This window comes from Megalobrama amblycephala, linkage group LG2, assembly GCF_018812025.1.
Source record: "Megalobrama amblycephala isolate DHTTF-2021 linkage group LG2, ASM1881202v1, whole genome shotgun sequence".
NCBI lineage: Eukaryota > Metazoa > Chordata > Actinopteri > Cypriniformes > Xenocyprididae > Megalobrama > Megalobrama amblycephala.
In genome coordinates, this window is record NC_063045.1 from 37,940,457 (window position 1) to 37,953,940 (window position 13,484).

General features: G+C 38.3%; 1 protein-coding gene across 1 annotated transcript in view; it reads left to right on the top strand.

Annotated features, from left to right (window-relative positions):
• Positions 1–1,053: 1,053 nt before the first annotated feature.
• Positions 1,054–13,484, top strand: part of ugcg (UDP-glucose ceramide glucosyltransferase) — a 31,372-nt gene continuing 18,941 nt past the window's right edge. Inside the window, exons 1-2 of the mRNA XM_048174491.1 lie at positions 1,054–1,277; positions 10,937–11,078. Coding sequence (XP_048030448.1) covers positions 1,180–1,277; positions 10,937–11,078 — 240 coding nt within the window. The 5' untranslated portion in view covers positions 1,054–1,179. The remainder of the gene's footprint in view (positions 1,278–10,936; positions 11,079–13,484) is intronic.

Here is a 13,484-nt window from a genome sequence, read left to right on the forward strand (position 1 = left end):
CAAATTAATAAATTACTCTTCCTCTGTAATTTGTATTGAAACCAACTATGAAAACTAGAGATTTTAAGATTTCAAATGATCGCTTGTCACTATAACTTTAGGTTTAGACAAAGATATTTTTGTTTTAAATATATGGCAAACGACTCACTGTACTGTTTGGCGCAATCACGCGGACTCCACCCACCGCGACGACCACAGTAATTTCTATGCCCACTTATTCAGTGTTGCAATTTAGGACTGTTTTTTTCTCTGAAAGCGCCAAGCGACTTTTTGGAGAAACCTCAGTAATGTTGACTCAGCAGCACTGTCCTGTGAGTGCGAGGTCTTGCTTTCTCCCTGCAGTCACACATCTCTCTGCGTCTACTCTGTTCAGTGTGCGTCTTTAAGCTGATACACAGGTTTTACCCTGTTAAGGAATTTATACAAAAGTTTAGAGCTGACATTAAGCTAACATACTCTATCTTTCTGAACTCTGGTGAAACAGTGGTACACTTTGGTCATGCCACTTTTTTTTGGCAAGTGTTTTTGCCAGGCTTCTGTGATCCCAGTATCTGCTAATAAGAAAGCTATAAGGCAGTGGTCTCAAACTCAATTCCTGGAGGGCCACAGCTCGGCACAGTTTTGCTCCAACCCTAATCAAACACACCTGATCAGGTTAATCAAGGTCTTCAGGATTACTAGAAACTTCCAAGAAGTTGTGAGTTGAAGCTAAACTGTGCAGAACTGTGGCCCTCCAGGAACTGAGTTTGAGACCACTGCTATAAGGACTGTTAGAATTTGCTCTTCTTTTCTTCATGTGATCAGCTTTATTTGATATAATGGCCCTCTTATATAGCCTATTATTTTTTTTATTTAAAAAAATAAAAATCTTTTTATCTTGTTTTACTTTTTGTTGTTGTTTATTTTATTAGTGTTGTTGTAGATATAATATGCTGTATGCTTATTTTTCTGTATGTCCCCGTTCTCAGTAATTAAAAAAAAACAACAACAAAAAAAAAAACGGCACCACTGCACCCATTTGCCTGCGTCATCATGCTCCACCCACCTCTGCTATGCGCTGATTCCCTGCAGACCCGCCCGCTCAGCTCAGCCATCTGAATGTGTGTATGAGTGTGTGAGAGAGCTTCCAGCATAAGGGCCGAACACTGAGGTGTCAGCGCATCCGGACACAGGACAGCCATGGCCCTGCTCGATCTAGCTTTGCAAGGGTTTTCCATCTTCGGATTTCTCTTGTTTATCGTCCTATGGCTCATGCACCTCGTGTCCATCATCTACGTGTAAGTAAATGCGGCATCATTGATTTGAAAGAGACCATGAAACGCGACGCTCAGAACGCTTCCGTTATATTCAACGACGCTGATCGCGAGCTTGCAGTGTAGACAGATTTAGTTGATTGTAACGGGAGCGTTGTAGTCTGACGCGGCGCGCTGCAGATGGGTGTAGTATGTGTCTGGCTAACAGGAACACGGGTTTCCTCTTCAGCGTCTCTCTGTTTCCGCGTGAAAACATATTTATTTATATAAAAATGTTCATATTGCTAATATAGTTGGTGGGGGAAGAACTCCTATTAATAATATGTCAATCATACACACATTAGCCTCTGGCTTGTCCTTCAATAATCTCGTTTCTTATCGCTAGCGATGATCGTTAGCATAGCTACTGCGCACTGTCCGTGTTATTTTATTCGTTAACGTTAGTTTGCGAAGTCTAATTGGTTTTAAATCACTTGTGGGCTTCGTTTCTCAAGGGTCTTTTATTAATTCTCAGTGGTGGGAGTCGAAGCTACTTCAGTTAGCCTCACCAGACAACCGGCTTTCATGGTTTAAATGGAATATATTTACATATTATATGGTTTTGTTTAGGCAGGTCATGTTTTGAAAGCTTATCGCTCACAGACGCTTTTGATTTCCATTGTTAAAATAATCAGTTTCCTGTAAAGTTATTATTGTTCATTATTCATAACGTATTGTCTCCTAATAATTTTGTATCATATAGATCTACCTATCCTTATATATCACACACACACACACACACACACACACACACACACACATATTTCAAATTCAAATAAATTCAGTCAAGTGTGTCTGAACCTCTGACTGGTAGTGTATATCATATGATACTACTTAATGAACTTTAATGAACTGAACTTTGGTAATGGTAACTAAGGAACTTTGGGTCGGGAGTTTCCTTCACCTGTAACAATGTGTCATGTGAGTTGGCTTTGCCTCTATCATGCTCTTTCAGAAACAAGATTTTGTGTGAAAAAAAAAACAAAAAACAAAAAAACATCGACTTTATCTGATCTGTGTCAGACTCTTCTAGGTCGTGTCTGTCTTACAGGATATTTTTTGACATTTGCAAGCTCCCAAATGATGTGTTCATATTTACCCACCAATGCAAAAATGCCAGGGTTCGGGAGAAGGTCATCACGGGTCATACGACTCATTCAAACGAGTCTCGAGAAGTCAGCTCTCTTTGTTTGTGTCTCTTTGAAATACTGTAATATTTTTCAGGAAGGCTGTTTGACTGCTCTGATCATGAGATTTTGTGTTGCTGTTCATTTTTACCTTTGAACAAGCTCAGTGGTTTTGAGGTCTGTCAATTTTTTGTGCCAACCATATGCAGACATCATGCACACATAAATGAGTGTGTGTTTTCAGTAAAGCTTTGGAATGAAGAGCACTTTTGAAATTGCAGATATTTTAATTGGATATATTCAATTTATAAATGGATTCTGGCCCGAAAGATGATTGTGACTTTTTTTTTTTTTTTTTTTTTTTAAATGTGGGTCTGTTATTTCTTTGCATCATTATGTTCTGCCTTTGACCACATAATGCCACACAGCTGGTCACGAGTCCACAACCACGAGTCATTCATGAGGTCACTCACATTGATCTGTTGTGCGACTAGAATAAAAGGACTGAATTCCATGATCAGGTTATACACTGGGGTCAACTGCTTCCTTTCTAATTGAAAGTAGTTCACTTGTTGCCACTGATCCAGTACTGCTACTATTACCAATACTGCTTATTGATCTGGTAGTTTAATCTGATATTTTTTTTATTTTTTTTTTATGAACCGCTTGAAGTGTTGAGCATTGTAGCAATCACAATATCATATCTGTTGAGTGTGTGAATGCAATGGCCTTTTAGAGGTGCTAGTCAGTAAGTTAGTCAGAATCTGCTTGACACTGCTGAAAACACACAAGGTTTTGTTTTGTGCAACAGCAAATCCTTTCATTACAACTGACAAAGTGTAAACGCAATGTAAATAAGTGATTTTTTTTTTTTTTTTCTTAAAGTACTTGATTTAACAGTTCTTTTAATTGAATTTAAATTGACACTTTGCAAAGACCCGCCCCCCTTCATTACTGTTGCTTTGTCCGACAAGCCATGGCGCTGTCACGCCACACACAGTGAAAAATGCATCACGGAGCAAAGAGGACACTGACAACACGTCGACAGACAAGACAGAGCAGGTTACTTATGACTTTAAACAAAGTCCCAGCTTTCAAATGGTGTAATTTTTTAATAAATTGGAACAATAAAACCCATTTTGTGGCTCTTTAATGTATCATGACAGATCGCTGTAGCGCTTCAGCTCAAGCGGCTCATGAACCAATCATCTTTTTACTAGTTAATTTATATGTTTCAAACACGTAAAGACGTAAATACACACACATAAATACACACACATTTTTCAAGTTTAAGTCCACCGAGGTTAATCTTCTAACTCCTGACTGCTTTGTCGGACAAAATGGCAGATTCTGCGTTCTGATTGGTTAGATTGCTTGTCAATCAAACTCCCGGCGAAGGGTCAACTGGTACCGAAAACTGCACAATTTTACTGGTATTGGTACAGACTACTGAAACTTTGGTACTGTGACAAACCTACTCTAAAGATTTATATTTGTAAATTTTTGTAAAGTAAAAGGAAACTAAATGTGATTTGTGTTTTTAATAAATTATTACATACTGTTTTTTGTTGTTGTTGTTGTTTTAAGTAAGGGATTTTAAAAAAACAAGTAGAAAATGTTTCACCCAACTTTAGATGAACTTATATGAGTTTTAATGTAAAGTAAATAACCCAAATGGGTCGATTTTTACATTTGTTTTAAATGGCAAGAACAGAGTTGATTCAAGATGTTGGACCAATGTCAGAGATCAACATTGTTTCGATGCCGTGAGAGACCTTGATTACGTGATGATTATATGCCAATGCTATCTGGAAAGGCTGCAAATTTAGATACCTGATGTAGATCGGGCAACCAAAGGTGAACTAGCTAGGCAGTCAGAAAAACATTTCTCTGTCTGCACAGAGAGATGTTTGGACAGATTTTGTGTGTTTCCTCTTGTTGCAACTGTGGCAAAGAGCTTTTTCTGCATAGACTCTAGTGAAGTGTAACCGCGCTTTTGGCATTTCACTCTCTCTGCCTTCGTCACTAATTAAGCAGGGGCTTTCGTTTTGAATGTGATAGACACAGACTCCACGCCAGAGAGATCTTTCTTCTAGATTGCGAATAGCAAACATGCATCGTCGACGAATGTCTTAATATTATCGCAAATTATAAACGGTAGGTGAGATAAAGTCACCATGAAATTGTATGTTAGCATAAGCTCTGCAAATTAGCACTCCAGTCACGTCATGTTTATTTTATAGCACTTTATTCAATAGATTGCTTAAAAGCAAGCAGCTTTACAGTATCAAACACGAAAAACCGTGTCAGTGCTTCATTTCATCAGACGCACAACTTCATTTTGTACTATAAAGCGGCTATCCGGTGTGTTCATGTTTTCACCCACGGAGATCTTACCTCAACAGATGAAATGAGTCATACAGGAGTTCTGCGTGAAAGAAGGCGGAGCCTCAGCGCACAACTCCTATTACGTTATCGTCACGGACCGCTGGTAGTACGAAGGTGTTTTGCAGCTGGAGTGAACTTTACCTGAGAGTTTTGTTTTCGAACTTACAAAACGAACTTCGTTTTGGCCTGATTTTGTTCAAAATGACATCACATCAGTTCGTTCTTCAATTTCGTTTGAACTATATGGGGGCCTTTATCGCAACCTTCGTTTCGTGCCGACTTTAATTTCTCCAGTACCAAATGCAAAACCGATAACATTGGTGCTTATTGATACTACTACCGTCTTTAAAATTTAAGCCCTGTGTCCTGTTTAATACCGGGTTTCAGTACCCATCCCTAATGATGATATCTTTTCATAAGTGGTCAGTAGTCTGTTAGTGTTTTCCTTTATATAATTGGATTTAAAGAGATTTTAATGCATCAGATTTACATTAGAAATGTATTTGCAACCCTTTTTTTGAATGTGCACATGGAACATTAAATTAAATGGGGTGATTTTAATCAAAAAGAAAAGTTATAACACCTTAATGTTCTATTATATTGTTTATCTGGTTGGGTAATTCTTTAACGGCAGCGACAGAGAGACGTTAGGTTGAAGAAATACAGGTTCAGTGATGTAATTGAGATTGTCTTTGAGAACTGAGATGACACCTAGTTTCAGTAGTCAGGTGTGGGGATCGTGTGAGGCTCGTCCTGTGGGGACCTCGCCCAAGTGGAATCCTTATTTATGTGACGCATTTCCTGGTTCCTCAGATCCAGTTCTTCTCATGTGGTATGTGACGTTTGACCCAGTGTGATAGGATCTGTTTAGTAAAATCTTTATGTAATCCTTTCCTCTTTGCATAAAGAGGGAAAGTTGTGCATGTCATGCTCACATAAGATTGCCACAAAGAGAAAGTTCTGTTAGCTTCCTAACCAAGGTTTTTCCAGATTTTCACTTATCTGCTCAAGACAAAATCAGTTGTGAAATCTGCATGAGGAAATCTTTCACCCTAACACAAACTGTCTGTTGATTGGATTTTACCCACAATAATTCAGCAAAACATGGTAAATGTAAGTAGTAAGTTCAGGTTACTTAAAAACACACCTTTTAAAGTCTCAATAAGAATTTTTAATGCTTGTAGTTTAGATTTGTTCTTCCCGATATTTCAGTATTTTCAAAAGTCAAAAAATGTTTTTTTATTTTTTTTTCATTACACACATTTTTCTTTACAAAAAAGTTAGAAAACAAATAACTGATTTGGTTTTAATAGTTTAATAATAACTGGTACAGTTACATATGAATTTAATATAATTTAGTTTTATTAAATTATTATAAATTATTAGTAAGCTTTATTTTTTATAGCTTATTATTTATTTATTATATTAGCTCTATGCCTCCTTGAGTGGCACAAGTTGTCATTCATAAATTGTGGCACAAACGATGCAAGGTTCATTTTCATGTCTAAGTTTAATACTAAGAGGTTTGTTCAAATGTAAGTAGCAGAAGCAATAGTAAAGGTTATGTATGGCTTAGAAAACACCATTTATAAAACTGAAATAAGTATAGCCGATGCATATTTCTAGAGCGCTTTTGAATGCTGTCAGTTGTTGCATCTCATTTTAACTAACATGCCATCTTTTGTTACGCTGTACTTCGGAAATGTGCCTCCCACATACAAATCTCATTCTTTGTATAAAGGAAATAATGCTTTATTTTTAAAGACGAGTTTCAGCCTTTGGGGCATGCGTGTACCATGAGTAATCAAAGGAAATGAATTCCCAATGGTTCATTAAAATTTTGCCATTGTTTAGGCATATGGTCTTTTTACTGAAGTTTTGGAGCGCTGGGCTGGCGGTGGGCTGTGTTACATTCCCATTCCACTAATGGTCTGAGGCAGTGAGATGAGGCCGTGTTGCCCCCCATATTTAATAGAGCGTAAGAGAGGCCGACACCTCCAGCAGGAGCGTCTCTTACATGAACTATGGGAAGAGCTGCTCTCAGAGCTTTTAGAAATTCCCTTACTGATTCCCTCGTGTGCGGAGCTGAGTAAACACATTACACATGCATGAATAAGAGGCATTTCCTTTACTGATACATCATATGATTTTGTAGGTCATCAAAGGAAGGAAGGGCTAGTAATGTTTTTGCCATTTTATTGATGGTAATCCAATGGAATTATAGGGAGAGTAGGGAGGGATGGGATCAGGAAATTATGCGAGTGGTCACAATAAAAGGAAATTAACATTTAGGTTAGGGGTGTGTGTGTGTTAGGGCTGTCAAAAAAAAAAAAAATCGAATTTCGAATATTCGTCGAACTTTTAAAAAAAAAAAGGCACATTCGAATGCAAAACCCGTGCATTCGAATTTTTGCAGTGTCAAGAGGAACGCAAGCCATGATGACGTAACTGACGCGGCTTGTTTATGTTATCCAGTACAGCGTGGTGCAGGGTGCATTAATGTGATGAATATAATGGAGTCAAAAAGTGAGCGCGCTGATGTTGACGCAAGAAAAAAAGACTGCGCTGTCTGCTATGGCCAACCAGTTCGACGGCATATGTAGTCAGACCCTAAGCAGTGCTGAAGGCATCAGGCCTTTGGAGCAGATGGGTATGTATGAAAGAGAAGCTACGCTACCCGCTGACGAAAACCCTCTCAGTTGGTGGCAAAAACCGTGCGGTATGTTTGTTTCCACACATTGCGCAGCTGGCAAAGACATACTTGACCATACCTGCCACATCGGTCAGGGGTGCGTTTACCAAAGGGAACTATGGTCGCAAGTTCCGTCATTACCAAGAGAGTTCAGTGGGACTTACGGCCATAGTTGACTAACGATGCTTTCGGGAAACACACCCCAGAGCTGAGCGCGTGTTTTCATCGGCTGGAAACATTGTCAAAAAAAAAAAAAAAACACCACCTGGTGTTTTGACGAGCAATATGTGCAGTGAGCGGATTGTTTCTAAATGGCAGGTCGCTATTTTGTGTTCATGTAGTACAAACATTACGCTGTCTGTTGAAGCGTGTTTTCTCAGGTTAGTGTCGTGATGTACTTACAGTTTTTATGCACTTTTTGTTACCTTGCATGCACATTAATGACATCTTTTATTTAAAAACAGTTGTTTGAAAAAAAAAAAAGTGAATGTCATTTCATTTTAATAAAAGATGCGATGTTTGTTTTGGTGTATATTTGCTTATTGCGCTCTCTTGTGAGCATAGCAGACAAAAGTACTTTTTCCTCTAACATTAAGTATTGCCTTTAGAATTCAAATATAATTGGAATTATGCTAATATTTCAGAAAGAATTTTGAATTTAGCTTTTCAGCCATTTTGACAGCCCTAGTGTGTGTGTGTGTTTTGAATATATGACTGATACTGATTATTTTTATGTTTAAGCGTTTGGTAACTTTTTTTTTTTTTTGGGGCGCAACATTATGAAAATAATAGTGATAATAAAATAATATAATCAACAGCAACAATAATAATAATTAATGATGAAAATAATAATAAAAATATTGCCATTATATTTTTATTGAATTTATATCGTTTTGAGGTATGTTTAATTGTTAAAGGTGCCCTAGAATTAAAAATTAAATTCATCTTGGTATAGTTGAATAACAAGAGTTCAGTACATGGAAATGACATACAGTGAGTCTCAAACTCCATTGTTTCCTCCTTCTTATATAAATCTCATTTGTTTAAAAGACCTCCGAAGAACAGGCGGATCTCAACATAACACCGACTGTGACGCAACAGTCGGGATCATTAATATGTACGTCCCCAATATTTGCATATGCCAGCTCATGTTCAAGGCATTACACAAGGGCAGCCAGTATTAACGTATGGATCTGTGCACAGCTGAATCATCAGACTAGGTAAACAAGCAAGGACAATAGCAAAAAATGGCAGATGGAGCAATAATAACTGACATGATCCATGATAACATATTTTTAGTGATATTTGTAAATTGTCTTTCTAAATGTTTCGTTAGCATGTTGCTAATGTACTGTTAAATGTGGTTACCATCGTTACTTACTGTATTCACGGAGACAAGAGCTGTCGCTATTTTCATTTTTTAAACGCTTGCAGTCTGTATAATTCATAAACTCAACATTAACACAGACCGACCATACCGGCGTGATGAATATGATCCTCAACTGGACACGACCACAACGCAGCCCTGAAGTATCAGCAGAGATCGAGTCAGCTAGATCATCCATTGTGAAGGCCTCATCGACACGACAGCCAGTGCCACAGTTCCTCAACAAACCGTCCATACCAGCGTGATGAATACGATCCTCAATTGGACACGACCAACAACGCAGCCCTGAAGTATCAGCAGAGATCGAGTCAACTAGATCATCCACTGTGAAGGCCTCATCGACACGACAGCCAGTAGCACAGTTCCTCAACAAACCGTCCATACCGGTGTGATGAATACGATCCTCAACCGGATGGAACTGAAATAAATACTTTGATTGATAGCAACCTGATTCATAACAAAGCACTGTTCGCCAGAGGAGAACTGGCCCCCCGACTAAGCCTGGTTTCTCCCAAGGTTTTTTTTCCCTCCATTTTAACACCTATTTGCCACTTGTTTGCCACCTGATGTCACCTGTTGGAGTTTGGGTTCCTTTCTGCTGTCGCCTTTGGCTTGCTTAGTTGGGGACACTTGACATTTTACTTGACTTTTGATATTCAGCAGTATTCTTGACATTTTTTCAACAGTGCTTTGATCTGCCTGCATTGACACTATTCTTTAAGAGCTGCTGCGCAGCAAAAATTATGTACCAGTTATCAATGTAAAGCTGCTTTGACACAATCTGCATTGTAAAAAGCACTATATAAATAAAGATGACTTGACTTGACTGACTAATAGAAACACAAATTGATGGTGGTTTATCTCCCATTTTATTATCTTTTTTTTTTTTACCCATCGTTCAGTCCTTCCATTACATGGAGCTTGACATGTTGTTTGACATTCATAAGAAAGTGCCAACAGCTCCTCCAACAGTGATGTTTTGGCAGTCAAGATAGGCAAACTTACCTCTTAGAAGCAAACATGCTCAGACAGCTTTTAATGGCTGTGGCAGTCTTGAAAGCTTCTCCGCTCGTTCTGTGGAGTGCTGGCAAGTGTGTCAGGAAAGACTCCAGACCCTTCAGACAGGAACAGACATGAAGGGCACAAGTGCCTTTCCAGAGAGGCAGAGGGTGCCGGGATAGCTATTCAAATTGCCCAAGAAACGCCTCTATGAACACTGACATGGTTAACTCAACATTACCTGAGAATTTTTCCATCAAAGCAAGACCAGAACATGAATGCCAGAGAGGGGCTCATAAAGTCCATGGGGGTGCTTTTTTTTTTTTTCTTTTTTTTTTCTAAGTATGACAAGTGTGTGAATGTGACAAATATCCGTAAAAGTGAAACTGCTGCAACTTTGGAAACTAAACCAGTTGGATCAGCTGCCTTGCTATAATGAATTATCAGCTGCCAGTCAAACTGCAAACAAAACAGTAGATCGCTGTTTGAAATAATACAAAGTCCTACTACATGCATATGTGCATGTGCTGCAGCCTTCATTTGGTTATTTGCAAACAACTATTTGCAACCTGTAGTCGAGTAACCAGTATTTGACTCAATGTGTGCAAAATAGACCTTGTTCTTGTTGTAGTTTAATTCTCTTTGAAATTTCATGATTGCATCACAGCAAACTAGTGTTGTCAAAATGTCCCTGTAGCATTTTGAGTGGATTCGTAAACACCTCTGATTAGCCATTATGTTCACGCGCTCAACAGATATGTCTGTGAAATGCCAAATTTGATCAACTTAAAAAAAACATGTTGTAATTAGACATCTTTGATGCTCTTCACCGAGCACTTACACAGATAAACACGGGAGTGTCCTAGAATAATCATAGAATAAATGCTTAGAAGTATTTGCTACTGCTGAATTAGGCCACAGAAAACCCAGAAATCTTCCACCTGAGATTCACTATCCAAGGCAAAGGAATGAGCATAAGATCCTTGATGGATTTATGAAATGCACACAATGTAATTATTAAAAGCTGACATGTATCTTTCTTTTTTTTCAGCCGTCTGCATCTCAACAAGAAGACCCCAGACAAGGTGCCGTACAGCAAACTGGCTGGTGTCTCGCTGCTGAAGCCCCTCAAGGGTGTGGACCCCAATCTAATAAACAATCTTGAGACGTTTTTTGAGCTGGACTATCCCAAGGTACCATCCTCTAAGCTCTTTGACCCTGATGTTTCTTACCCTGCTGTTTCGAGTTGCTGACAGTCAAGTCCAAGTTATTATTATATCCGTTTGCTATTATGTGTTTGAAACAACCATAATTCTTTCCCCGCCAGTGTTGTGTTTTAAAAAGTTGCCTGCTACTCGCCAGCATTTTTGATGAATTTCATGGCCCCAAGAATATTTTGTGTAAAAATCTGCACGTGCAGTATATCAAAAGAAAGATAGTGTCTGCTTTTAGCTTCATACACTTGAATGTGGGTAAGTTTAATAGAAAAAAAAATGGTATTCAGAACGATGATCAAAACATAGATGAGTAGATCAAGTTCATTAACACCCCCAAAGCTTCACAGTCCTGTACCTCCTCCTGGGTTTGACATTTCATTTGGTAACATTAGGCAGTTTTGATTTATATGCTGTTCATTGTTTGGTGATTGCGCTTTTTTACATTTGCATAAGTGATGCTTATATCACTTGTTTCTGCTTCTTTTCCGCCTGTGTTTTGATCCGATTCCAAATTGAATAGCATTTTGAAAACAACAAGACAATGAAAGAATGGATGATCTTACCTTTTAAAGATTAAATTTCAATGAAGTAAATGTCTCATACTTCAGTTTGTTTATAAGATGTGGTTGTTAAAGATGTGAATGATGTTACTAGATGACTATACTTCCGTTTATATTTGTACTATATCTGTTTTTGAGAAGCCAATTTTCACACCTTCATTCTTGAGCACATCCTGTGAAAACCACTGACATGTCCTTTTGTCAGATTGTGTTCATAGTGACCTTTTAAGGAATGCTGCAAAAGCTTCCTGCCTCTTAATTCATGAAACACAATCGGAGTAGTTCAAATTGGTATTTTAACATTTCATGTAGTTCGGTTAAGTCTTTCCATTGTTCATGTTCATGAAAATACATGTTTTTGTGAAAATGTATATAGATAAATACAGTTGTTTATTCCCCTGTAAAGGATATGTACAGTCCGCCGGATATTATCGCAAAACAAAACCAGTTGGAAAAAAATTTAATTCTCATTATGTTTAACATTACTTATTAATACTTTCCTTTTCTTGCGGTCACAGTCAGAAAGTGTTGGTGGTATGATTTGAAACATGAAAAAGCTTGAATCGTACCAAGACACCTACATAGAAAGTACATGAAACAAAGTTGAAACACTAATCAAAACTACAACCTGAATTCTGGAAATGTTGGGACGTTTTTTAAATTTGAATAAAATGAAAACTCAAACACTTTCAAATCACATGAGCCAATATTTTATTCACAATAGAACATGGATAACATAAATTTTTAAACTGAGAAATTTCACACCTTTATCCACTAAATGAGCTCATTTCAAATTTGATGCCTGCTACAGGTCTCAAAAAAGTACGGGGGCAACAAAATGCTGAAAAAGCATTCAGAAAAGATTCAGCTGGGAGAACATCTAGCAACTGATTAACTGATATCAGGTCTGTAACATGATTAGCTATAAAAGGGATGTCTTAGAGAGGCAGAGTCTCTCAGAAGTAATGATGGGCAAAGCTGTGAAAGAGTGCGTAAAAAGATTGTGGAAACAATGTTCCTCAATGTCAAATTGCAAAGGCTTTGCAAATCTCATCATCTACAGTGCATAATGATTCAGAGAAACTGGAGAAATCTGTGCATAAGGGACAAGGCCGAAGACCTTTATTGGAAGCCTGTGGTCTTTGGGCCCTCAGACAACACTGCATCACTCATCGGTGTGATTGTGTCAATGACATTACTAAATGGGCCCTGGAACACTTCCAGAAACCACTGTCGGTAAACACAATCCGCCGTGCCATCTGCAGATGCCAACTAAAACTCTCTCATGCAAAAAGGAAGCCATATATGAACATGGTCCAGAAGTGCTATCATGTCCTGTGAGCCAAGGCTCATTTGAAATGGACTGTTTCAGAGTGGAAAAGTGCCAGACGAGTCTTTGACCTTCTTGTTGGAAATCACGGACACTGTGTCCTTCATGTTAAAGAGGAGGGAGACCTTCCAGCGTCTTATCAGCATTCAGTTCAAAAGCCAGCATCTCCGATGGTATGGGGGTGCATAAGTGCATAAGGTATGGGCATCTTGCATGTTTTGGAAGGGACTATGAATGCTGAAAGGTATAAAAGGTTTTAGAGCAACAAATGCTCCCCTCCAGATGATGTCTATTTCAGGGAAGGCCTTGTGTATAATAACCTCATAACCTCGATGCCCAGACGTTTTCACACTGTTTTGAAAAGAAGAGATGCTACACCATGGTAAACATGCCCCCGTCCCAAATATTTTGAGACCTGTAGCAGGTATCAAATTTGAAATGAGCTCATTTTGTAAACAAACAAACAAACAAACATTATCTATGTTTTATTGT